General features: G+C 40.9%; 1 protein-coding gene across 6 annotated transcripts in view; it reads left to right on the forward strand.

Annotated features, from left to right (window-relative positions):
- ARFIP1 (ADP ribosylation factor interacting protein 1) overlaps positions 1-26,978 on the forward strand; it is a 1,064,000-nt gene that overhangs the window by 812,087 nt on the left and 224,935 nt on the right. For all 6 annotated transcript variants that reach the window (XM_044062461.1, XM_044062456.1, XM_044062455.1 and 3 more), the window contains 2 exons: positions 4,044-4,265; positions 14,087-14,244. In XM_044062461.1, the coding sequence (XP_043918396.1) occupies positions 4,044-4,265; positions 14,087-14,244 (380 nt within the window). The remainder of the gene's footprint in view (positions 1-4,043; positions 4,266-14,086; positions 14,245-26,978) is intronic.

Below are 26,978 nucleotides of genomic sequence, written 5' to 3' on the forward strand. Positions count from 1 at the left end.
TTATTTTATTTTTTTTTTTTTTTTTTTTTTTTTTTTTTTTTTTTCTTTTTTTGTTGTGTCTTTTTTTTTTTTTTTTTTTTTCTGTGTGTATGTATGTATGAAGCAATAACTGAAAACATCTGCTTCACTGGTACCTGATCCAAATTGGACATTATTGGCTGGGGCAAGGAGTCTGTGTGTGTGTGTGTCATTGTGTGTGTGTAACCATCTGAATAAATTACAGTGGGTTAAGTTTTGTTTACCTTTTCACAGTCAAGTTTCAGAGGTAATCCCAGCCAAACAGTAGTTAGTCTGGGAGGGTTAGTGTGTGTGAAGCACTTTTCTGTTATTCGACTGCATTTAACAGATAACGAGTAGACATTTTGTGAGGTAAGCCAGCTGATTTCATTATTATTGCACAATTTTTTTTTCACCTGATTTCATTTAAATATTTTGGGTGCACCTGGTCAAGAGGTAGAAACTGATGAGCATAATTCCATATTGGCTGCATTTGGGATCTAAGTAGAAAGACCCTAACAAATCCAGAAATATTTTCAAAGACCAATGCTAATCTCTTTTTAATTAAAGCTTCATGAAATATGCCCAGATTTCCTCCAAAAAAAAGTTGCAGGATAGTGGCTTTATTTAAGGCTGCCAACTTTTTAGGAGCCCAAAGCAGGACATTTTGTTTTATAGGAAATTTAAGATGTTGCAGGCTAGACCATATTTACAACCAGTGCAAAGGACTGTCCGTAACTTTTTCTCATAGTAAAAACTCACTCTTTCGCTTTGTGTTGTATCTGTTGCTTCATATAATATTAAGTTTTTTCATATACTAAATAGTTTTATGAAACTATTACTACAAACTTGGGAAATTTTTCATATCGTACAAAGGCATTTACAATTTTTCTTGATTTTTGCAGGACACAAGTTTCCAGATAAAGACTGCCCTTTATTAGAAGGGACAGGTAGTACCCTTAATTGGCTTATGAATAGACATTAATATGCTGGCCTTTAATAACACACTAAGACCCAACTTTACAGTTGTTATCAAGCTTTACTTTGACATTGTTAGGGCTCATCAGTATAGAATTAGTAAGTGGAGAATGTAGCTGTATTCTGAAATATTCCATTGTTTAAAAAGTTCTTGATGTATTTATTTAGGAGGAGCACTTAAACCAACAATATTTAATAGCAGGTAGATAAAGGATCCAGCAAGAAGTACCTTGGCAGAATACAAAAACAAATGTATAGACATTTGCAGATTTCCCTTTATCAAAGTATCATGGTTCAGATGCATATTTCATCTAAAACATATTGTAGTGCACTGGCTTTCATGTGAACATAATGCAGGCAGGCTGTCATGGCAAACTAGTCGAAAGATGTTAACCTTCAGGAGCAGGGTATTCTGTTTTTGAAAACAGCTGATCTGTTGTCACTTGGTCACTGTTTGCTGATCATGGGTAGATTTCTCTGTGTGTTAAATTAGGACATTACTGCTGGCATATTTTTCTGATAAGTATAAAACTGTTGGTGTACATTGTCAGAAGGTGATAACATGAGATGAGTGACTAGTCTATTTGAAAGCTTGAAAGCAACCGCTTTACCGCAGCTATCTCTTGGTCACAGTTAAGTTTAATCTGGATTGTCATGGATTATGTATAACCTTGTTATGAGCTGAAGCAGATTAGTGATGGGCATAATTTCTTTAACTTGACTGCAGTCCGTTTTAATGGTGTACCTATTCACAGAGACACACCACTATTCTTACACCTGGTGCTGTTCCTCTATTTGGTGCCTCTCTTCAACTTTAAATTAAGGAGCAAAAAAAAAAAAAACTCTTCTTTCCTTTTCTTTTAAATTGTAGCAAATTGCAAACTACTGCTACAGTTTATGCCACACACAGAGATCTACAGCACTTCTATACAGATCACAAATGGTATACCAGAGTTCCATGCCAGTACTGCACTGAACGCCATTCAGGATTTTCTGGTTCAAGTCCCAAACACTTTGCACCCAGGGTGACCACCCCCTCTACCCCTACCCTAGCTATGACATTGCCTATTCAGTGGGTCATTAGTCTGTGGGGGTTATGGAGCCTGGGTGTGTGAAACTGTACCCATTAAAATAATTATCGCACCTTTTAGTTGCAGACACCTTTTGTGTCTTTTTCACAGTCAAAAATTGTGTAGCTTGTCAAAACGGACTTATTCTTGGCAGACAGTGTACGTATAAAGTGAACTGAAAGTGTTGCTTTGTGGTACCCTGTGAAAGAAAGAGACATAGCCCACATTTTGGTTCTCATAATAATTTTTATTACTGCACAGCATATATGATTTCATTTTTTTCTTTTAATAGGGTCTGTCTGCCTGTCCGAAAATGTTCACTAATTGTATTCACTAGAAACCTGTACATAGCTATTTTTCTCATGGCAGCAGTTCCATTACCTTTCTACCTAAAAGCAAAGCATAATGCCACTTTGTAGCACAGTGTTAATATGTATTAGGAAATTTTACTACCAAATGTCAAATTGTTTCAGAGCAGTAAATCTTTGTGGCGAGGAAGTCCCATTAAGCCTGTATGGCCTTTAGAGTATGTAGAGTGCCAAATTGCATTATATTGGCTACCAAATATGGGTATGCTATTTGTTTGAGTATGAAATGCAGTACATGTCCAGAACATGTCTGAGTTGATGTTACACAATAAGTGCAAAGCTAATAGTTCTCCTTAAGAGTAACCTTTCTTGTTACTAGGAATATGGTGCTACCACCACAAGATCAGTGTTGTCAAGGCAGAATGGCCCATCCAAATTTAACAAAATTCTTTTGTATGGAATTATAGTGCTTGTGGCATTGTTTTTCATGTCTATCTTGTGTAGTGATAATGTTAGGGAAATGGTGTTCAGTACCCTAATGGTGTAGAGCTGGGTTAGTGGCAGGGATAGGTTTAAGTGTTAGTACACATGAATAAGGTGGTGTAGCAGGACTCCTAGCTGGCTGTATATGGAAAAAACTTGGATCAAACAAGAGTCACTTTGTTCAAAAATAGTTTAGAATGTTAACTGACTCCAGGTATGGTGGCTGTCACACAATGCAACTTCTGATTTCTTGATGAGCAAGTGTGTTTCTCCTTTATAAAACAATAAGGCTGTCAGACAATGCAGCTTCTGGTTTCTTGAGCAAGTGTGTTTCTCCTTTATAAAACAATAAGTAAAGACTAATGCCCCCCCCCCCCCCTTCAGTTCAAAGCTGTCTCAAAAGTCAGTACTTGGTAGTAAATGCCAGAAAATCTTGCTTAAAACAAATATGGCAATTGGAAATAATATGACAATAGAAGCAAGTCCACTGTAATAGTAGTGGCATTGTGACAACTAGCAAAGTATTGAAATATCTGCAGTATGGCCATTCACAAAAAACATGCAGCATGCATATTTCTAATTACTCCCCAGAGGAAAAAGTGATTGAAAAATGCATCAGTCCTGCTGTGAAGCGTTGTCGTTAGCCAGCAGAAAAACTGAACAAATGGTGCCAACAGCTAGCACAAAAAGTGCTGAACACACTCCACAGTACTTCCTGACATGCCAGCACTGGTGAATTCAACTAGTAGAGTGCTAAAATAAAATCCAGAGCAGATATTTATTGCAGGGTGAGCAGTAACTAAAATAGTACCTTTAGAACAAAAGAGCATTTTGACCTTGCAGCTACCAGTCTCAGCCACTTAGTGGTTTAGTGTTTTGTTTCACATACATTGATATGTAAACAAAGGATAAACTGCCAATTCAGAATGGTATTGTCATAAAGACCTACTTTAAAAAAATGGACTGAGCTGCCAATAGCAAACCCCATATTTCCATATTTGTCTTACAGTTGCGATTAGTGTATTGTTAAGAATCTAAAGTTATTTTCTTTGCAACTATGGATGCAGGTAACTTAAACTGGTAAAGGGAAAAGTTTGACTGCATTTAAGTTTTTCCCACAACTTTGTACATCAGATAAAAATGAGTCCTATTGCTTTAGTAGTTATCTTTCCATTTGTAACACTAATGTTCTGTGGTTCTGTTTCAGTGCACACGACAGATCTTGTCTGAGAAGCTAGGTCGTGGTTCTAGGACGGTGGATTTGGAGCTAGAAGCACAGATAGAAGTGCTAAGAGATAATAAGAGAAAGTATGAAAATGTACTACGACTGGCTCAGACATTAGCAACACAGCTGCACCAGATGGTACTTACACAAAGGCAGCTAGGAGATGCTTTTACAGACCTCAGCATGAAATCACCAGAGCTCCATGTAAGTATTTCTTTTGCAAATGTTCTACTTGATGGGTTAAAATCAGCAGAGCTGCTCGTGTGGCAAGTACCATTATCCTTTATAATTTTCCAGAAGATGTCACTCTGCTTAGCTTTTCAAATGGTCAGGTAAGAGAAAAGTAACATCACATGCCTTTGTGTTTTGACTGGATGTACTAGTTCATGTGTGTTCTCTTGTTGCCTAAATGTATTTTTTTATGTGGCATTCCAGAAGAATGGGACTAGAGTTCTCTCCGATGTAATAGTGTTAGTGAGTGCATAGTCTGGCTGGTAATTCATCTGCCCATTGTATTAGCTCATTTTATAAGTCCCCCCCCCCCCCAATTAGGTTGTGCTTGAGCAATGCAGTCTGAAGTATAACATGCACATTTTATTTCTTTTGTAGAGACGGTAGTGTTTTACCACTTACACATGTACACACATCTCCCATGAATGTAGAAATGTTATTCTCTAAAAGTGACTGTATGAAACAGCTTTACAAAGTTGATAGCAGGGGGAAGGTTGCTTCCTTTACCTTCACATCCTGAAATCAGAACTGTACTGTACAAATTGTGAAATGGATGAATATTGAAAAGCTGATGCCTCTAGTACTTGCATATAAAGTAGGATGTGTAGTAATGTTTCTGGTTAGATGGGTTTGACTAGTAGTCAGAGCATCGGTGAGTCAGTCAGGCCAGCTAATTGCCATTGCATTGTGTTTAGCACTGCACCATTGAGTTGCTTTATGTTCCAAAGTTACTGTAAACAGCAGAAATGTGGTGTGCTAACATATAGGAACCATAAGTTGAAGGAAAAGTACATATGGCTTTCAGAGCTCATCCTAGAGACTTATGGTATGTCTGGCTTTACAGTAACATGCTTGTAGAGAAGTATTGCAGCTGTACTTCTACTTTCATTAAAAATTATTAAAAGTTGAATACTACTCTGTATGCTTTCATAAAGGTTTACTAATGTAAACCTGGTTTGGCCACTATGCAGTTAAGAAACATTTGTGGCTGCACTGCCTTTTTTGACAATAAAGCATTGCAGCCACAAGCACTCCTCTTACTGTTGAGAATTTCTTGGGTAAAAGAAAACTGCTAGCAGAAAGGGAGAAGAAAGTAGCTTAAGAGTCTATGCTGCTTTTAGAAGTGCATTTTGTGAGATTACCAGACTTCATTCTCTGATTGCAGACTTTGTGACACAATCAGCTGTTGTGAAGGAGAGTTGGAAGAGAATGATTGTATATACATATGAAAAGCCACTTGCTAAAGTGGAAAGAGAGAGTGATGATTCTGAAGCCATAGGTTCAAGAAAATGTCACCAAAAACTTGAGTTTTGAAGAGTACTCAAGACACAGCAGCCTCCTCATATTCATGTTGACAGAAGGAGAGGAGTGAGTTGTGCATATGTTTTCATCTAGAAACTTCTTCAAAATACTGCATGTCCTTTCCAGTTGCTGCCTGGATTACATATTGGTGAGATTCCTCAGATAATTGTGGCCAAAGCATAGACCAGTCAGAGTACCCAGATTGATGTTAGTACCAGCTTTTACACAGAAATGCAGGTATCTGATGTTGGGAGGTTCATATCCTTCACCTGTAGGACTAAGACTGGGAAGTGCTTAGTTAGCCTGGCCCATAAAACCTTCCCAGACTGCACAACACCTGAAGACCCAGCAGTAGGTCTTTTCAATCATGCAGCTCTAAAAATGGCCCCAAGCTGTCTATTTTTTATGTTTCAGTGTCTTACCCTTATTTTTGTTGAGTGTTTTGTAGATCTGCATTCAAAATCTGTCTTTTCCTCTTCTGTTAGAACAGATGTTTGCTTAGCAGTCCTCCCCTATCCTGTTTCTTCTCTTGACATGTTTAAGTGTCTTTCTCTTGCAGTTCTCATCTTGTTTTCTTTTTTGTTACTGCTTGTTTTACATAGCCTCCTAGTTTGTAATTAATTGAGATGAAAATTTGTGGAACAGTAATTTAGGATCTGTACTGTTTTTCTTTAGAGTTCAAAGTTTCATTGTATGCTGTAAAGTTTTGTATACTGTGTATGTAAATGTTTGCTGTTTGTTCCACCTAATGAGTTAATGTGTGATGGACTTAGCTTTCATCAGTAATGCCCTCTTTCTGTTTGTGGAAATTGCTATTTTTTGGCAGTTATCTGAAGTCTGGTATTTTGCTGTTGGAGTTTGCCTTATACTGTACCTAGCTTTTACTCTTCTTTAGGCACCTAATTAGACAGTACCATTTTTAGCATATTATGTACAAAGCTGGCTTAATGCTGAATGTACCTTTTACGCCAAGACTAATTTTTTAGCATTGATTTTTCATGCAGACTGTTGCCTTTATCATTTTTGCTTTGTTTTTCCTGCCCTATTTTCTCTGGGTGTACCTTCCTTTATCCAGAGTAATTCTATGTTGCTATCCCTGTACTATGAATATGTTTTAGTATTTGTAGAAGTAACTGCCTCTTTGTTCTTCCAACCAGAGTGTCTTAATACTGCATGCTGTTTTTATGCTAAGACTTATTGTAGCACTTCTCTCTCTTACATCTGGTTCTGTTATGCAGACTGTTTTCTTTATTGCCTATGCTGAGATTTTTTTCAGTTGGCCTATTTTTCTCTGGTGAATCTTTCTTTATCTAGAAGCCATCTTTGTTGGTTGATACTTGTGTCTGTGTCAGTGGTAATTTTCCCAGTGTCTGTTCTTTTGGTTTGGGTTTTTGGCGTTTTTATGATTTTCAGATGCAACTTTGATACTTAAGGTCAGTGGTGCATCTACATGTCTTTGTTTGTGGTTGTTTTTCTACAGGTGGTTTGCTCTTGTACCTTTCTCCAGCCCTCTTTCAGCTCTGATGGTTGTTTAGACCCTTTGTACTGAATTTTAGTTCTACCTTCAGGCATTTTTGAGAATTTGGTGTCCGTGATATGTTATATTATGACCTCAGTCACCAGATGTCCTTTCTTGCTTCCTTACATCTTCAGAGTAATCTCCCTCAACTCACTTTCCTTCTTGTGGTCACTGGGTCCCTTTTGAGTTCAGCTCTTGCTTCTTTGAGGTCAACAACCAATACTGTTGGCTTCTACCTCATCTTCATGTGATACCAAAGACATCCTTTGGGTCTGCATTTTAAACCAAGTCAGGCATGACCTTGATGAGATAACTCGAGCCTTCACCCTTGCTAGATGTTAGGCCTTTATAGACCATTCTGAATCTACTGACCATGACAAGACATTGTTTAGGAGTCTGATGCAGGGTGGTCTTAGTCAGTTATCTTTTTTAGGTTATTGTTTACTGGTGTGATGCATGGTCTTCTGAGCTAGTTGCTTTTCCCATGACCAACATTTGAGAGATCGATTGTCTATCCTGAAGAGGGCAGATTTAGTATAGAGCAGACCAGCACTGGGGTTGTCTTTGTCTTCACAGCCAAGCACCCTGGTGTTCTACTTGAATCACTTCCATGGCAATCTCAGACAGTGGTTTCATGTATTTTCTGACACAGTATTGAAACTTTTCCTCACTGACTGTTCCTAAGTGTTCTTCTCATGTTTAGGAATTGATATGATTCTACATGGTGTCCTCTTTTCTCAAAGTGTTGCTCAGGGCAGTCTAATGCTTAGTATTACACACCTGGCACAGCTCGACATTAAAAAAAAAGTTGCAGAATTTTGCAGACTGTGAGGAGACAGCTGCACCTCATCTGAGAGTAATTTGAGTCCCTTCTCTCCACTCCAATTTCTTTTAATGCCATGGAACAATGCAGGTTATACTTATACCCTTTGATTGATGCCCATCTTTATAGGCCACAAACTTTGTCTAGTTTGCCTTGTCATTCCTGAGACTTCTCAGAGGTAGGCTTTTTTGTTATCTTAGATTTACCCTTTCTTTCCAGATATTGTTTAGATACTCCCCTATCTGTAACCCTTGATCCATTATAAGGCATATATTTTTATGTCAGTAGGGGACACATCTTGTGATCCTCAAGGCAGTCCTGAAGAGGTGTCAAATGCAAAGACTTGCTGCTATCCCTGCATCATACCCCCTGCCAGGGTCATTCAGCAGTCTTCAGTTTTTCTTTTTTAAACAGCTGCTCAGGTATATTGTTTACTTCTGTTGTATCTCATGAATTTCCGTTAGGTCTTGATTACTGAGTTCATCTGTTGTATCAGACTTCTAACATTTTGGGGTCTTATCTGACCTTTTGTAATCTATTTCTTTAATTGATCTTAATATGTTTATCCGTCAATATTAAATCCAGCAACTCTTCCCTTAGATCATTTTCTTCTAAACTGAGGGTGCATTCTTAGTTCTGTTTCCTGCTGGCAGTCTACAGAAAGTTCCAGAACATCTTCCTGTGACATATTCTATTCAGCTGCATCTTCCATTATCCATTGCTCTTTTCATATGAGAACTCACTGGCCTATCACTCTACAACATGACTGTGTCGGGGTTGCCACTGTTTCCTGCTCCTTCCTATGCTGTGCAACTCCAACTGAACTTTTGTACTAGTTTCCTACTGAAGGCTCCAGACTATGTTTATGTAGCAAGTGATCAGATGGTTCCCATTCCACCTGCTTCTCCTTAATTTGGGGACTCTTTGTTCCATCATGCTGTGGAGTTACCAGATTTGGACTTTCTAGACTAAATCCTTAACTTTTGCAAGATATCCAGAACTTCAGTTTCTGTTTCTCTAACCTTTCCATTGCTATTTGTTCCATTGTTTTCTTATTTTTTTGTATTGTGAAATTTTCCATATATGGATTCCTTTGCCTGTATTTCTCTTCAGATATATTTAATGCTGTTTTTTGTCTTGATTTGTTTTGATTTCTTCTTTGCTTAAATATTGCACCATATTATATCTCTTTTTTTCCCATGTTCATATTTCTTCATCAGGTGTCTCCTGCTCCACCTGTTACTCAACATTGGTGTTTCTTTCCCAGTAACCTGTGTTAGACTTTCTACACTAAATACTTCACTTTGCAGGTATTCCATAATTCAGCTACTATTTGTTTAACTTCTACTTTACTAATCTTCTGTTCTGTATTCTCCTTTGTGATTTTATTTTTTGTATTGTGAAAATTTTCCATGTCTGGATTCCTTTGCCTGCATTTCTCTTCAAATATCTTTGAAGCTGTTTTTTTGTATTGATTATTTTGTCTTTCTGTTTTTGCATAAGTATTGCATCATATCAGACCTCTTTCTTTCCCATATCCATGGTTCTTTTTTATGACTTTCAAAAATCTCTAGGTTTTGTTCTTTATATTTTTGCACTTCCTCTGCCACTTTTTCCAAATGACCTAAAGTTTCTCAGTCTGTATAATGTTTGATGGGTTTGATGTATTAATGAACACAAACTTGCATTTGAAGCTTTTGAGATGTTTTTTTTTTTTTCTTGCAATTATTTTTCTTTCCTCTAATTCCTCTCTTAATCTTTTTGAATATCTTAATTCTGGGCTTTTTGTATAAATAGTAATAATAATTAATTTCTTTGTTATCCTCAATATTCCACTAATTTTTATGGCTGTTCTTTGGCCTGTCAGTTTTTGTTTTTTATGTTCTTCTTCCTACAACAGGGGGGGGCAGCCTTCCCCTGAACCTGGCCTAACCCCATTGTCGGACTGTTTCCATTTCTTGAGGATTCTACACTGTTATTTTTTTTCCTGTCCTGCCACCAGTGTGCATACCAGGACTGGGTACTTTTTATCCTGGGACTTGTGCACCCAGCTGTCTTTTTTTTTCATGTTTTAACCTACATGTATCCATGATATATGCTTTATAAAATCCAATCTTTATATCAGTGTCATCTTGGTGAGATTTTGTAAAAACAGGGTCCACCACGTGAAGTTATTCAACAAGACTTTAGGATGAATTCATTTCTAGCAATACTACTCTCTCTACTGCTGTGTCAGTTTTCTGTTTTCCATGTGTATTCACAGCTGCTTCATTGATCGCCGGCTGGCCTTCACAGAGAAGTTCCCCTTTCCTGACTGTTTTTTATACCAGCTGTTAGGTTCTTTACTTGCACTGTAATACAGTCTCAGCCTTCAGATATATTTTTGTTCTTACAGCCTTCCTATTTTGTCCAAGTGTACAATGTCCTTTGGTACCATGGGGGCATTTTCGATCACTTCATCTGTTTTTCATGGGTGGTACTTTCCCTTGAAAGGTTTCTAGTCACACTATAACTTGAAATGTAGTTATATCCTTTGAAAGCACCTTATTGCTATTTTTATAAGTTGTTTTGTGTTATGTCACAGTTATAAAATAATGTACTTTACTAAAAAGTTTTAACAGATATTGTAAATGGATTAATACAAAGTAGCTAGCCAGTCAGAATCGGGTATTCTATAAGAGCACTTGTAATAATGTTAGTCACTCCACAACTACCTTCAATAAGTAACACTACACAACCACATTTTTCAGCAAGGTGCGTACTTTTATTCCTGTATAACTGAGATCTGTTTGAGGCGTTACTGCTAGCAAAGGCCACCATGTTATTTTGTTTTCTTAAACACCTTTATTAAATTATCACTTATATATATATATATAGGCAAACATACATTAACTGAAGAGAAAACAAACCATAGGATCATAGGAAGTTACTAGGCTACTGGCCCCGAGACCCTTATAAGCCTAGTCGAGGGTTAAGCCCATATTTAGGCAAGTCAGCACCAGATGCACCTGTCCAGCAGGAATACAGGTGGAATCCCAGGGATGTATTTTATGTTTCCCATCCACAGTGGAATCCCAGGGATGTATTTTATGTTTCCCATCCAAGTTATCCAGGTTGCACTTAAAAAGGAGTAAAGAGGTAGTCTGCTTGACATGGAGAAGGAGTCAATTCCACAGATGGGGGAGTCTCTGGGACGCAGATCTGTCCCCCCAGCAAGTCCTGTTGATGTCACAGATCAGGTTGAGGCCGTGCGTGTGGGTTACTCGAGCGGAGCTTGACTTGTGGATTTGCACCAGTCTCATCAAGATGGGGTCAGAGATCGCCTTGTATGCCAGACAGAGGCATACCTCTCAACCTGGAAACATCAAAAATCTGGACAAGGCCCATGAAAAATAGGTACAAATCTGTATGCTGATTAACATACAATTTGCATACATGATTACATAACCCCACCCACTCCAATGGAATTGTGGGATACCAACTTTTCAAACACAAACTGAAGAACAGACAACCAGCGTATGGCACCAGAGTGCCCCTGCAGCCATTCCAATGCCCCATTACCTGGCTATTTCATCTCATTTACCATAAACACTAATGTGTGCATACTGCTTTATTTCTACAACTTTTGCCCTTGAAACTCACATTTATTAGCCTCTAGCCACCAGGTGTATTTAGTTGGGGGCATTTACGCACAGTTTCAGATAAATACAAGGTTTTCTGTGTTTGTTTTTATTTATTAATTGTCATAATGTACATGTAGTTCAGATTTAATTCCAAAATATTATACTGCTCAAGTAGATATGATGCTCCTAAATTATGGCTTATGCCAAGAGGTATTAAAGGCTTCAACTCAAAGCTGAACAATGTCAACATTTTCATTGTTAACTGCTTTTTAAAGTTCCATTTGATTCCCTGCATAATGTGTGCTGTTTACTGACATGGCCAAGACATCTATTTTCATATCTGAATCAACATTATGAAACAATACTGGATCCATTCCAAAACAGGAACTAGGCAACCAGAGATGTATGCATTTAAAATGAAGGATAACACATTTAAGGGGACTGAAAGACCATTTAAATTCCTGGAGGATATTCAGCTTAAATTATCTAGGCATACAGCAAGAAGTCAACATTTTAAATATTTAACATTTATATAAAGCCAGGCAGATCAGTCACCCCTCCAAGTACCATCACCAGAAGCATAAATGATACTATATTTATCCAGACTGTTTCTAATGGGTCAGCAAGGAGCTGAATACATAGCAGTTTATTTTTAACGTACAGAAAATATAAATGCATGTATGTCCAAGAATAGTATACATGTAACTTAAGGTTTACAAAACTTTACATGAATATTAACTGTATTTACCGTCACTTGTGATAAACTAGAATACATCTTATAAAACTGAATTTAAAACATCATGGCATCAGATTATATTTAATGCTAGTTACTTCAATGCCTTTGAATCCTTACTTGCAGCATTTGTTATAATTAAGTAGTAAAACATCTTCTCTTTACTCATCCATAGAGTGATATATGTGTATAGCTCATTGCTTCCAAAGCTAAACTGTTGCTTGAAACAAGTCTGTAGGAGTCTAAGAGAGCACCTAACATTTTTTTTATTAAAATAGAATATCACTTTTGTCTCATCTTTAGTTTAATAGAGACTTCATCTCTATTAAACTAAAGACAAGTCACAAGACAAAAGCGCTTATCTATTTTAATAAAAAAAGTGAGTTGCTCTGACTTGCATCATTAAATAAAAAATAGATTTTTTTAAGGAGAAAAATAGACTGTCAAAAAGCAGTGTAGATGAAAGGTACATTATGACTGCTGCAACTTACAGTTTGGGTGACACACACACCGTTTCCTTAAGCAGCTCACGCTCACCTAATAACTCCAAAGTAGCAGCCATCGTTGCCTCAATGCAGAACAGCCAAAGCCGAGCCGTTTCCTCTGGCCACCAAAGCATTAATTCACCAGGCATCAGCGACCTCCGCTCCATACAAAAGCAAGTCAAAGTATTAATCAAGCCACTACTCTGAGTCCAACAACAAACGCACAGCCAAAGGTCTGCAGCAGTTGCTTGTTCCATTTCTGATTCCGCGCTAAAAGTTTTCAAACAGCCGGAATGGAATTTGAGAACACACAGCCAAACCTCTGTAGAAATCAATACTTTCAGCCAACCGGAAAGCACATGAGCCCTTGAGCTCAATTCCGACAGGCTGACGGCGCTGACGTCATCGCGCACGTGATGACGTCAGCTCAAAATGGCGCAAAATAAAAAAATTGAAGAGAGCTGGAAAAAATCGGAAATGAAGGGGTGCCACTCGGGAATCGTGGCACCCCATTAATTGGACCCCAAAACTCGGTAAAAAACGAGTAAATCGGTACGGTTGGGAGGTCTTGACAGAGGTCACCTATGAGGAGTCTGTATGAAACTGAGTAGAGGGATGAGCTTTTAGCCTATCTGTGTATGGTAAACTTTTTGAGGCCCTGGTCTCTCCAGCTGCTCCATGTGCTTTGCGAGGTACATGCCGAATGGGACTTTGTACTCTAATGGGCCTTATAAGGGAAGAATACAGGGCTGTTATGACCTTCTTGTCTGTGGATGAGATACCCTTACTTATGAGGTGGGCCATGTAGAAAACTTTCCTTACAATGGAAGCAACATGGTCAAAAGTCAGGTTGCTATCAACCTGGGTGCCCTAATCCCTCACGACTGATTGCATGCTTAGGACATTGTTATTAATGTGATAATTTGTGTATTAACATTTTTTCATTTACAAATGTTATACATCACATATTTCTTTCTGTCATCAGTCCAACATTACATAAATTGCAGAATTCCTCCCTTCCCTTAAACCTCACTCCTCCTCCTGAACATTATTCTGCATGTGTTGTTCCCACAATTTCCATTTATAAGGCAACCGTACTGTTGGAGCTTTCCATGTAACTATCTATGGATTATTCTGAATTTAATGTACTGTCAATGAACATAATTTAAATGCACATCAGTGTGATTGCTCCAGGCATAGTCATTTGTTTCATGCGGATAGTGTCTGTACATTACTTCAAGGAAGAATTTTTGGAAACAAAATCTGCTGTTTGAAATTCATTAAATGTTTTTTTTTTTCTTTTTTGTAGGAAGAGTTTGGGTATAATGCAGAAACTCAGAAATTGCTGGCCAAAAATGGAGAGACACTCCTCGGGGCAATAAACTTTTTTATTTCTAGTGTAAATACATTGGTTAATAAAACTATTGAAGATACATTGGTTACTGTCAAACAGTATGAAAATGCAAGGTAAAGTGAATTTTCTGATACAGTAAGTTTGTATAAACTTGATATTATTGTTATACATAACCTGAGTTCATGTATGAACAGTAATGGCATGCTGAGTACTAGCAGCAGTATTTTTTGTGTTAATGTTGATATGTAGTAGTCCTGTCAGTGTATCCTTCAAACATGGCTTATTATTATTGCAAAACACAGGTTAGTTAGAAGAAGCAGTCACTGTCATGACTGAAATCACTGTTGTAGTATTCCAAACAGAAGGATTCTCACCACTGATGTTCAGCCAGGATACCAAAGCCTTAACCTTCCCAGAACTATACAGCCAGTGTGTGACCTCAATCCATGAGCATAGTACATAAACGGACGTATGAGCATGAATCCTCAGAATATAAATGGAATTATGAGCATGAATCCTCATACTATCTCATCATCAGACTGAATGCAGGTCTTGCACCCATCTGCGTGATCCTTTCATGGTTTTGTGTACCATACGCCTTCTTGGATTCAAATAAGTGCCCTGTTGGGGATACTTTCTCTTTGTTTAAACTGTTTTGCTTTGATACCCTACAAAGATTTTGTTAGCCAGTGTCTTTTCTGCTTAAGAGACTACAAATCTTGTTCCATCTGCCAGTTACCAAACTCATTGTGTTCCCATTTGTCATCGTTAAACATGTTCTTAGAAATGACAGATACATTTGGCCCAGTCTAAGATGGTGAATCCCTCCACACCTGACATACCTCCCGCTCCAAAGAAAAGACTCAAAAGCCCTAGGTCTGATATTCACTCAGCCCAGTCTAATGCTGACCTACCAGTGGACATTACAGAATCTGTGTTATGTCTAAATGTACCGCAGACCATCACTTTTGTGACCTTGCTGGAGGCCGATATGGCATTAGAGGCCTGCACATCCAAAGAGTTTGCTAATGCAACGGAAACTGGGGAAGGGGGAATGGAGTATCATTATCTCAGAGGTCCCAGAAGACCTCCCTCAGATTTTAGTATGGGAAGAAATCCCCAGAAAACTGAATAAGGTATATCATGGGTGGGAGCCTCCATGCTTTGTTCATGGGGATGTCACCTCAAAGAAAAAGCGATTAAGCATGTTTTTTTTCTCTTGTCCTTCTAGGGAGAAGGATTTGATGAATTTTTCTGAGGACCTTTTCCAGGCCATTATGGACCTTAAGCCACCTTCCTTTTCAACTCCTCCTTCCACTCCGCAGAAAATTACTGTGGAGTGATCCTCTAAAGATCAAGAAGAGACCTCAGATTTTCATGACCACTCCTTAGTTTACTCCTCTTAAATTCACTTTCCAGGACAGGGACGCTCAGATGATAACTGATTCCCACTTGATTCCCCTGAGGAAGAGGCATCTTTTGGAGAGTCCAGTGTAAACATGATGAAACACTTTGAGAGAGAGAGACTAAGCAAATCTTTGATGTTCCAAAAAAAAATGCTGCAGCCTGTTAGACTTAAATAACCCAGACCCTTCCCCTGTCCTCCCCATAGGTCATTCTAGATGCTTTTGCATCCTCATCCTCTCCTTCAGACTCTCAGCCCCCAGCTTCCAAAAGACCTGATCGATTCTACAAAGTTCCAGTGGAACTTAAGTTTCTTTTTAAGAATCCAGTAGCTGACCCTTCAGCAGTCTCTTTAGCTTCAGGCAAACCATCCAAACTCCTGCCTAGTCTTAATGCCCTACCCTCAGATAAAGACAGCAGGGGCATAGATAGATGGGAGAAAAGGGTCTATATTTCCTCTGCCTTGGTTTTCAGAGCCGTTAATTACCAGACCCAGATGACAAAATAGTTTCTTTCTATTCTTAGCAATATAAACAAGCCTGTCATTGACATGCCAAGCGTAGACTGTAAACAGCAAATTTTGTCCATGGTCAATCAGATCACTCAGGTAGATGGATATAGTGTAAAATGTATCTGTGATGCTGTTGAGGATTCTTCCAGAGCAGCTGCTATCAGATCAGTTAGAAGATACACCTGTTCACACAACCAGACCCTACCTAAAGATTTCAAGGCTGTTACTAAACCCCCATCTTGACAAGAACCTCCTTTTTGGTAAACAGGCAGCTGGCTTATTTAAAACCTTGCAAGAGCAAGGTAAAACTGTGAAGCACTGCCTAACTTCTGTGCCCTTATAGCAGAGGAATTACCCAACCAAGCCCAATTTCTTTGTCAGAAGAAAATGTAGGCCATGTCAGAATCATAAGAAGGCACCCAGAAAAAGATTTACAGAGAAACGGTAAAGGGAACCCGGATCTGAGAGGCCTCCCTTCTTAGATAAGTCATTGTGATTATCTTTTTCCCCACCCACCACCCCCTTCAGTCCCACCTTTCACCTGAAGTAGAGGTTTGCTGTGACAAACTGTGCTGCAGGCTTTAGACAAGTCTAGAAATAAGGAAGATACTAGTTTGCCATTATCCCTATCTTTTATTGACAGTATTTATATAGGTTAGAATGGCACTGCTAATACTATGGGAAGGATGGAAGCCATGTTGTTTAGAGAATAGGAGTTTTTCCTGCAGGAGATAGTCTGATTGTTTCTGAATACATTTTTCAGGTGTTTTGGTGAGGGGATATAAGATTGCTATAGGTCATAAGTTATTAATGTCTATTGAATTCCCTCCTTTGAGCAGAGGGATAATGTGTGACTTTTTCCATAGACAGGGAACGTGGGACTCTTGGACTGACCTGTTTACATGGATTGAAAAAGGGTAGGCAATGTTATTGGCTGCTATTTTAGGTACTTACATGGAAGGTCATCAGCTGAAGAAGAGTGAGGTTTAAATTTAAGAGTAGTTTTATATTGGATGTGGGCACAGGTTTGAAGGTGAAAGTGGATGTGTTGATATGTGGCTGTTGGACAAGGTTGGGATTACATGTTGAGGAATCCTTGGTTAGAGATGCTATACTATCTATAAAATAAGAGTTGAACTGTATTGCAATTTCGATTGGTGAGTTACTGGGAGAGGATTATGGGTTGAATTTTTGGCCGGGATGCAAGAATTTTTTAATGGATGTCCAAAATTTTTTAGGGTTGTGTTTAGTATTGTTCTGAAAGTTATTATAGTACAGATTTTTGTCTTCATTTATTTGCTTTTTAGCACGATTGTGATGAATTCTGAAGATGTTCATCGTGTTTCACTGTTGCAGTCATTACAATTGGGTTATCCTGCTGGCAGGCTACCTGCAGTTGGCCTGAATTCCAAAGTCTAGGTCCGGCGTCAGTTGCTATCGCCTCCTCCCTGACGTCAGTGTGCCAGGGGTATAAAAGATGCAGCCGACGCCATTTTCTTCAGTCTTTCTTGCTGCGCGGTGCCCAAAGCAAAAGCATTTCGCAAGTGCCGGTAGGCCGACTCCTGAGATTTTCAAGTTCGAATTTCAGATCCGAAGTCTTCATTAAAAGCTAAGTACCCCGTTGGGGAAACTTTTATCTTGCTCCAGACCGATGTCAGAAAAAGTTAATAATTGTATTTCTTGTGGGAAGCAAATACCTCATAAGGATTTTCATTCTTACTGCATTCCTTGCCTAGAATCTGACCACGACGTTGCTAGTTGTCGATTTTGTGCTAGATTTAACCAACGCACTATTAAGCGTCGGTACGATTTTGCATTTCATTACTTCGGCAGAAGATTTAATTATATAATGCCGTTGGAACAGCCGACTACTGGAGTTTACAAAAAACGCAAAGAAAAAGAGAAGGACAGGCATCCGAGGTCCAAAACTGACGACGAGGCTTCTTCTAGGCCAGTCGCCGGTTCTCAGTGAGGCGTTTTTGCAGCCCCTGACGACTGCTACTTTAGAGCCGCAGGCCGATACCGACTCCCACATGAGTCAACCAGGCCTACAGAAACACAAGGTATTGGACCTTCGGAAACCATTCCCTCAGATAGGTCCAGAGCCGCTGAGCAGGCATTGGCTTCTGAGGGCATTTTCAGGCCTACACAATTATATGTTAAAACTACTTCAGCTTCAGAGGCAAAGACTAAAGCAGCTTTAAAGACAAAGAAACAAGTACAACAGCCCCATGGACAGGCCTCCATGCCTAAAAAACAGATGCTCAAAATGGCCGAAGACCTGATTACTTTGATCAGGGGTTCTCATCCCCCTCCTGACAAGAGTCCTAGGCAAGAGGTAGAATATGAATCTTCAGATCAGGTTTCCATTTCATCTGATTCCTCTTCTGATCAGGAATACTCTCTTCCTCCTTATGAGGATTCCGATGCTGAAGAATCTATTCCCTCAGCTTCTCCTCCTGAGGATTATTCTTTTCGGGAAACATTGCATACCATTAGGGAGCATTTCCAGTGGGAGAGCCAAGGTCATTCAGAATCTAAGAAAAGGCTCAGAGACTTTCTTTTACTGCCTCAGCATAGGCCCCTGGCTATTCTACCTGTGCTAGACATTGTAGATGATGTATTTTCAGAGTCCAGTCTGACTCCTGACTCCTTACCTCCAGCTCCAGCTCCTGTTAAGCCAGACAGATACTACAGGGTTCCAGACTCCCACAAATTTATTTTTAAAAACCCTGCTGCTGACCCAGAAACTATCTCTCAGGGTCCCAAGGGGGTCAAGGCTTCCACTGCAAAAAACCCTACCTTCTCTGACAGAGATTCCAGGGCACTGGACAGATGGGGAAAAAAGATTTACACTTCTGCTACCTTGGCTATTAGGGCTTTAAATTGTCAGTTTCATATGCTTAAATATCAGCAATACATTATGACACAGCTTAAACAGAAAATGTTGACAAATTCTGAATGTGCAGAAAATAAAGAAATGCAGGATTTATTGCATGCAGATGAACAAGTTGGAAAGCATACTTTACAATGTGGTTTTGATTCTTTGGAGGCCTCCTGCAGAGCCGCTGTTACGGGTTCTGTCATTAGGAGGCATGCTTGGTTAAAAGAACAGAATCTGCCTGATCATGTAAAAGCAAAATTATTAGATGCTCCATTACAGCATGACACCTTGTTTGGTGTTAAAGCAGAAGAGGTGTTGAAGAAAATGGAGGACAAAGCTAAATCTATGCAAACAGTCAAGGATTTCTTACAGGTACAGCCTCCAAGATTTAGCAGACACTGGCCTACAAAGAATTGGTCCTTTCCAGTGTCAGACAGGCCACAAAGAGGCAGATACAGATGCCCTAGAGGCAGAGCCCAGCCCCAAGGCTCATACAGGTCTAAACAATGGGGTGCGTCTACATCCAAAAGCGGAGAAGACAAATCACAGCCATATAGAAAGCAGTCCCAATGACTTCCCCCTGCCAGCGCCAAGCACTTATCTTCTGGCAGCTCCTTTAGGGGGAAAACTAGCTCTTTTTTCCTCAAAACTGGCACCTAATCACCCAGGACAAATGGGTCTTGAACATAGTGTCACAAGGTTACAGGTTCCACTTTCACACCCTGCCAAGGGCAAACAGTATGCCATTCAGCAAGTACCACAGCAAGAGCAGGGACAAGGATTTTACTCAAGACTTTTCTTGGTGCCCAGAAAGGACAAAGCCTGGAGGCCAATACTGGACCTATCTATTCTAAACACATAGCTGGATATTCCAAAATTCAAAATGTTGACTCTGCAGCAGCTTCTGCCCATGCTGGGCAAGAAGGCTTGGCTTGTAACTTTAGACCTAAAAGAGGCATACCTGCATGTCCCAATCAGACAATCATGCAGAAGATACCTCAGATTCATAGCTGGCTCAATGCACTACCAATTCTCTGCACTGCCCTTTGGCTTATCTGCTGCACCCAGGGTCTTCACAAAATGCCTGGCACCAGTAATTGCATTTTGCAGACAAAGAGGAATACAAATATATCCTTACTTGGATGACTGCCTTATTCAAGCAGAGAACGTGGATATACTACTACAGCATCTGGCGTTTGTAAAAAGATTATTAGCATGCCTAGAGTACACAGTAAACAAAAATAAATCAAAACTAATACCCTCTCAAGAGATAATATTCCTGGGTGCAAGCCTAAATACAACCGCCCAAATGGCTTATCTCACGCCAGACAAACAAAGGCAACTGACTACTTATTTCAAAAAGTTGGCAACAAACACCCAGTTAATTGCAAGAAAAATTATGCAGGCTTTGGGCTTCATGGCATCCTGCATTCTACTAATTCCATATGCAAGACTGCATATGAGGAAACTACAATGGTATCAAAAAGTGTTTGGACTCAACATTGCCACAGCCTGAAAACAATAATTACACTCATTCCCTGCCTGCAACAGGAGTTCCGATGGTGGGCAAAGGCCTGTCACCACAACAAGGGGCAGCCATTCACCATACCCCCAGCCAGGCAGACATTGACAACAGATACATCAGATTATGCTTGGGGGGCCCACATGGCAGGAAGATGTATTCAGGGCTCATGGTCCACAATCCAAATGCATCTGCATATCAGTCAAAAAGAGATGCTAGCTGTTCAAAATGCCCTGATGGCCTTCAAGGATCTACTTCATCCAGGACAACTACTGATAAAGACAGACAATACTATGGTCATGTGGTACATAAACAAGCAGGGAGGCACACATTCCTACCCCCTTTGCAGACTAGCCATGGCTTTGTGGGACACAGCATTGACTTACCAAGTACATCTGCAAGCACAATTCCTGCCAGGAAAGATAAATACTCTGGCAGACGAACTAAGCAGAAACCTCATAGATCCCCACGAGTGGAAATTGGATCCACAAGTCTTCAACATGATAACAAGGAATTGGGAATGCCTGGACATAGATCTGTTTGCCTCCCCTCACAACTGCCAACTACAGAGATTCTGCACAAGAACTTATCACAAGCAAGCATGGAAAGTGGATACTCTATCTTTCAGCTGGAAAAACTTAACAGTATATGCCTTTCCCCCAGTGCCTCTCCTCCCCAAAGTACTCCTAAAGGTCAGACAAGAGAAGCCAAAAATTATACTGATTGCCCCAGACTGACCCCGCCAGCAGTGGTACCCAATCCTAAGGAACTTGACTCAATGCCCAGCATGGACATTACCTCAAATTCCTCACTTACTGACCCAACAAAACAATGAGATCCTGCACAGCCAACTCAGTACCTTAAATCTGGCAGTATGGTGGATAATGTAGCTTTTCAAAACACACCTCTCTCTAAAGCGGTGATGGATGTTATCTTGGAGGCCAGGAGGCCCAGTACCAGAAAATCTTATGCAGAAAAATGGAAGAGATTCTGTTCTTGGAACCAGGCACAAGGACTTGACATGATTGTTCCAAATATCCCTCAGATTTTGCAATACTTAACTGAGATGCTGGACAAAGGCCTAACCTTTTCAATTAAGATTCATGCCTCTGCCACTTCAACTCATTACAATACAAAGACACCTATTTTTTCTCATCCTTTATTAAGGCAGTACCTCAGAGGTGCCAAAAACTTACGGCCTCCAAGGAGATCACCAATACCTGTATGGGACCTCAATACTCTGCCTCCTTTTGAGCCAGCCGCTACAGCGGATATAAATTTTTTATCATGGAAAACAGCTCTGCTCCTAGCAATAACCTATGCAAGACGAGTCTCAGAGTTACAAGCACTCATGGCTGTGGAACCTTTTATCATTTTCCATCCAGATAGGGTTTTGCTAAGGACAAACCCCACATTTATGCCTAAGGTAGTGTCCAGTGTGGCCCTCAACCAAAGTATTCATGTATCTACCTTTTATCCAAACCCACAGAATAAGGGTGAGAAATTTCTGCATTCTTTGGACATACACAGACAACTGCGCTTCTACTTGGACAGAACCAAAGCTTTCAGAAAGACTGAGCAATTACTGGTAGCATATGCTGCAGGATCACAAGGAAAGGCTATCTCAAAGCAGACTTTTTCAAAGTGGATAGGTCACTGCATTCATTTATGCTATTCTCAACATGGCAAATCAGTGCCTAAGGGCATTAGGCCACATTCAACCAGAGCAGCAGCCACTTCAGCAGCCTTCCTCAGAGGAGTGCCAACCAAAGACATTTTAGAGGCTGCAACCTGGAATGTCCTTCAAGAATGCAACTGCAGTCCTTACATATGGGTTGTCCTGCCTTAGGCAGCCCTTCGGTCGGCCGGATTCCAAAGTCTGGGTCCGGCGTCGGCTGATGTCGCCTCCTCCCCGACGTCAGAGCGGCTGGGGTATAAAAGCATCAGGCGACGCCATCTTCTTCAGTCCTTCTTGCCGCGCGGTGCCCGAAGCAGAAGCAGTTCGCAAGTGCCGGTCGGCCAACTCCTGTGTTTTCAGTACCGAAGTCATCAAAAATCTAAGTACCCCGTTGGGGAACCTTTTCTTGCCTCAGCCGATGTCAGAGAAAACTGCGAAAGTTAATAACTGTTTGTCTTGTGGTAAACAAATACCTCATAAGGACTTCCATTCTTACTGCCTTCCCTGCCTTGGCCCAGACCACGTCATCTCGGCCTGTGCTTGCTTCAATAAGCGCACACTCAGGCGCCGGGCAGAATTTGCTGAAGACTTTTTTGGCGAAAAGTACTCCTATATCATGCCGTCGGAACAACCGACAACACATATTTCCAAAAAACGGAAGGACCGGGACCGACATTCTCGGCCCGCGACTTCCACCAACACCACGCCAAAACCTACAGCGAGTGCATCAGTCTCTTCGGAGGCGGTAATTCTATCGCTCCAGACCGACGATACCGCTTTACCGTTCACTTCGGCCCTGGAGCCTACCCCGGTGCCGGTTGATTTTCCGCCTGAAACCGAAGTCCAAGATTTGCCTGAGACCATACCGGTGGACAAAGTTACCCCAGCACGTGGGGCAGCTAGGCCTCCGGTGTCTATGTCCATCAAGGCCTACACACGTGCTAAGGCTGCCAGCCAGGCTAAGTCTCACCCTCCTAAATCTTTTCTCAGGGTCCCACTTCTGATAAACAGATCATGACTTTAGCTGCAGATCTACTTTCCTTAATCAGAGACTCCCAGGTTCATCCTGACAGAGGTTCTCAGCCGCCTTCTGACAAAAGGCATAGGGTTGAGCAAACAGATGCCCTTTCCTCAGATGAAGCCTCTGGTGACTCAGACCATTCAGATGACCAGGAAGAATCTTTCCAGGCCTACGAGGATTCTGATGCTGAGGAATCTATTCCTTCTGCCTCTCCTCCTGAGGATATTTCTTTCGGGGAAATTCTCCACTCCATGAGAGAGCATTTTCAGTGGCAGGGCCAGGAATTCTCCGACTCCAGGAAACGGCTTCGTACTTTCCTTAAGTTATCCCAGCACAGGCCTTTAGCTATCCCACCAGTGTACTACCACAGCCAAAAATCCTTTGCCCGCAGACAGGGAATCTAGGTCCCTGGAGAGGTGGGGCAAAAAAGTTTATACCTCAACCACCCTTGCCATGAGGGCCCTTAATTGTCTTTTTCATATGTTTCAGTATCAGGATTTCTTGATGGATGATTTGCAGAAAACGTTAGCCTCTCCTGAGCCTTTAGATAGAAAGGCCTTGCAGGATTTGGTTCATAACACACAGCAGGTTAGCAATCATTTTCTTCAGTGTGGTTATGATGCATTGGAAGCTTCATGTAGTACAGCTATGACAGGGGCCGTCATACGTAGGCATGCTTGGTTGAAAGAACAGGCATTGCCAGATCATGTTAAAGTAAAGCTTCTAGATGCACCTCTGGAAAAACACAAGCTATTTGGTGCTAATGCTCAGGATGTGTTGAAATCAATTGAGGAAAAGGCTAAATCAGTGCAAACAGTCAAAGATTTCCTCCAGGTTCAGCCACCAAGGTTCAGCAGGAATTGGCCTTCGAAGAATTGGTCCTTTCCAGACACTGACAAGTTCCAAAGGAAAAAAAAAAAAAACCCAGGCGTGCCCGAGGGAGAGGGCAATACAGAGGCTCCTACAGGGGACGCCAATGGCAACCGACTAATCAGAGAAGTGGCGCAGGGACTTCTACTGCTCCACAGGGACAATCACAATGACTTGACTTTGACACCGCCGACCAAGGCTCAAAGAGAAGCACCTTTAGGCGGAAAATTATCCTTATTTTCAAAAAAATTGGCATGTTTTAACAAAGGACAAATGGATTCTGGACATAATAGACCAAGGTTACAGGTTCCACTTCCATACTTTACCAACAAGACAAGGCATGCCAAACCTGCCACAAAATCAAAGGGCAGAGGCACTCATACAAGTTTCAAAGTTGCTACAAATCAAAGCAATAGAAAAGGTTCCTCCTCAGGAACAAGGCCAGGGATTCTACTCAAGACTGTTCCTTGTTCCAAGAAAAGAAAAGCAATGGAGACCTATACTGGATTTGTCCGCTCTAAACACTTTTCTCATTGTGCCAAAATTCAAAATGCTGACGTTACAGCAACTTCTTCCTATGCTGGGCAAGGGGTCTTGGCTGGTTAGTCTAGACCTCAAGGAGGCATACCTGCATGTCCCAAGCAGACACAGTTGCAGAAGATACCTCACATTTCTTGCAGGGTCAGAGCATTATCAATTCTCAGCATTGCCTTTTGGCTTATCTACTGCGTCCAGAGTATTCACGAAATGCCTGGCATCAGTAATTGCACACTGCAGACTCCAGGGGATACAAATATACCCTTACCTGGACGACTGCCTTATACAAGCGGACAGCAAGCAAGCCTTGATAAGAAACCTGAATTATGGCATTCACTTACTACAGGCTTTGGGATACACAGTCAACATTCAAAAATCAAGACTACTGCCATCCCAACAAATAATTTTTCTAGGAGCCAAACTGGACACAAAATCACAAATGGCTTTCCTCACAGAAGAGAAACAAGAACAATTACCAGATTACTTCAAAAGCCTAGCAAAGCTCACCCAGATGACTGCAAGGAAAATCCTGCAGGCCCTGGGTTTCATGGCATCTTGCATTCTACTGATTCCACTGGCAAGACTACACATGAGAAAACTACAATGGTACCTAAAAAGTTTATGGTCTGAACACAGCCACAACTTAGAAGCAATTATTCCACTCATTCCATGTCTACAAAAGGAATTTTTGTGGTGGGCTCAAGCAAGCCAGCTAAACAAAGGCATGTCTTTCAACAAACCTCAAACAAGCCAAACCATTACAACAGACGCCTCAGATCATGGATGGGGGGGGGCGCACATGGAGGGCAGATGCATTCACGGGCAATGGGCTCCCCGGGAATTGCATCTGCACATCAATCAAAAAGAGATGTTGGCAGTGATTCATGCAATCGAGGCCTTCGGAAAATTTCTTCAGCAAGGTCATCTGCTAATAAAGACAGACAACACCACTGTTATGTGGTACATAAACAAACAGGGAGGTACTCATTCTTACCCCCTCTGCAGACTAACAATGACTCTTTGGGAAAAGTCCTTGAAACTGAACATACAGTTGCAATCCCAGTTTTTTCCAGGCAAGGACAATGTTCTGGCGGACAGTCTAAGCAGAAACATCTTGGACCCGCATGAATGGATGTTGCATACAGACATTTTTTCACAAATAACTCAGGCATGGGGGAGGCCGGACATAGATCTCTTTGCCTCACACCTCAGTCATCATCTGAAGAAGTTCTGCTCGAGGACACACCATCCTCAAGCCTGGAGAATGGATGCTCTCTCCTTCAGCTGGAACTCTCTAACAATCTATGCATTCCCATCTCTACCATTAATGACCAAGGTATTACTGAAGATCAAAGCAGAACAACCGAAAGGCATTTTGATAGCTCCAGACTGGCCAAGACAGCACTGGTATCCATTACTAAGGAGCATAACTTGCACCAAGCCGTGGCCCCTGCCTCAATGGCCTCTGCTTTTGACTCAGCACAATTACAGGACGGTTCATCCCAACCTGCAAACTCTGCAGCTGGCAGCTTGGAGGGTTCCATGACTTCTCCCCATATCTCTCTCTCCAAGGAAGTTCAACAGATCTTACTGGAAGCACGCAGACCTTCCACCAGAAAAACTTATTCAGCCAAATGGAAGAGATTCAACATCTGGAATGCCAACAAGGGTCAGGATGCTTCAGTAATGAGCATCCCACAGATACTAGAACACTTGGCAGAAATGCTACATAATGGACTTTCATATTCTTCCATAAAAATACACGCTTCAGCAATTTCAGCAAAATACAACAGTGATCCACCTGTGTTTTCACATCCTTTGCTAAGACAGTTTCTAAGAGGGATAAAGAATATCAAACCTCCCAGAAAACCACCAGTGCCTGCATGGGACCTCAACTTCGTGTTGGAAAAAAATTAACCCTTCCTCCTTTTGAGCCAGCAGCATCTTCAGAATTGCAATTTCTCTCCTGGAAAACAGTTTTAATGTTGGCAATTACCTCAGCAAGAAGAGTCTCGGAGATACAGGCCCTCATGGCAGTACCTCCATTTCTCATTTTTCATCAGGACAGAGTTTCTTTAAGAACCAATCCTTCATTCATGCCAAAAGTGATATCCAGGGTGTCTCTAAATCAAGCAATCCACCTGCCTACCTTCTTTCCCAATCCTCAAAATAAAGGAGAAAAGCTGCTGCACACTTTGGACATACACAGACAACTGCACTACTACTTGGACAGAACAAAAGCCAACAGAAAGTCTGACCAACTATTTGTAGCTTACGCTGCTGGAGTGCAAGGAAAGGCAATTTCCAAACAAACAATTTCAAAATGGATTGGACACTGCATCAGATTCTGTTATTCTTTCCATGGAAAAGGTGTGCCAGCCAATATCAGGCCACACTCCACCAGAGCTATAGCCACCTCC

The sequence above is a fragment of the Protopterus annectens genome, chromosome 2.part1, assembly GCF_019279795.1.
Source record: "Protopterus annectens isolate FY-2018-M chromosome 2.part1, PAN1.0, whole genome shotgun sequence".
In the NCBI taxonomy this organism is placed as follows: Eukaryota; Metazoa; Chordata; order Ceratodontiformes; family Protopteridae; genus Protopterus; species Protopterus annectens.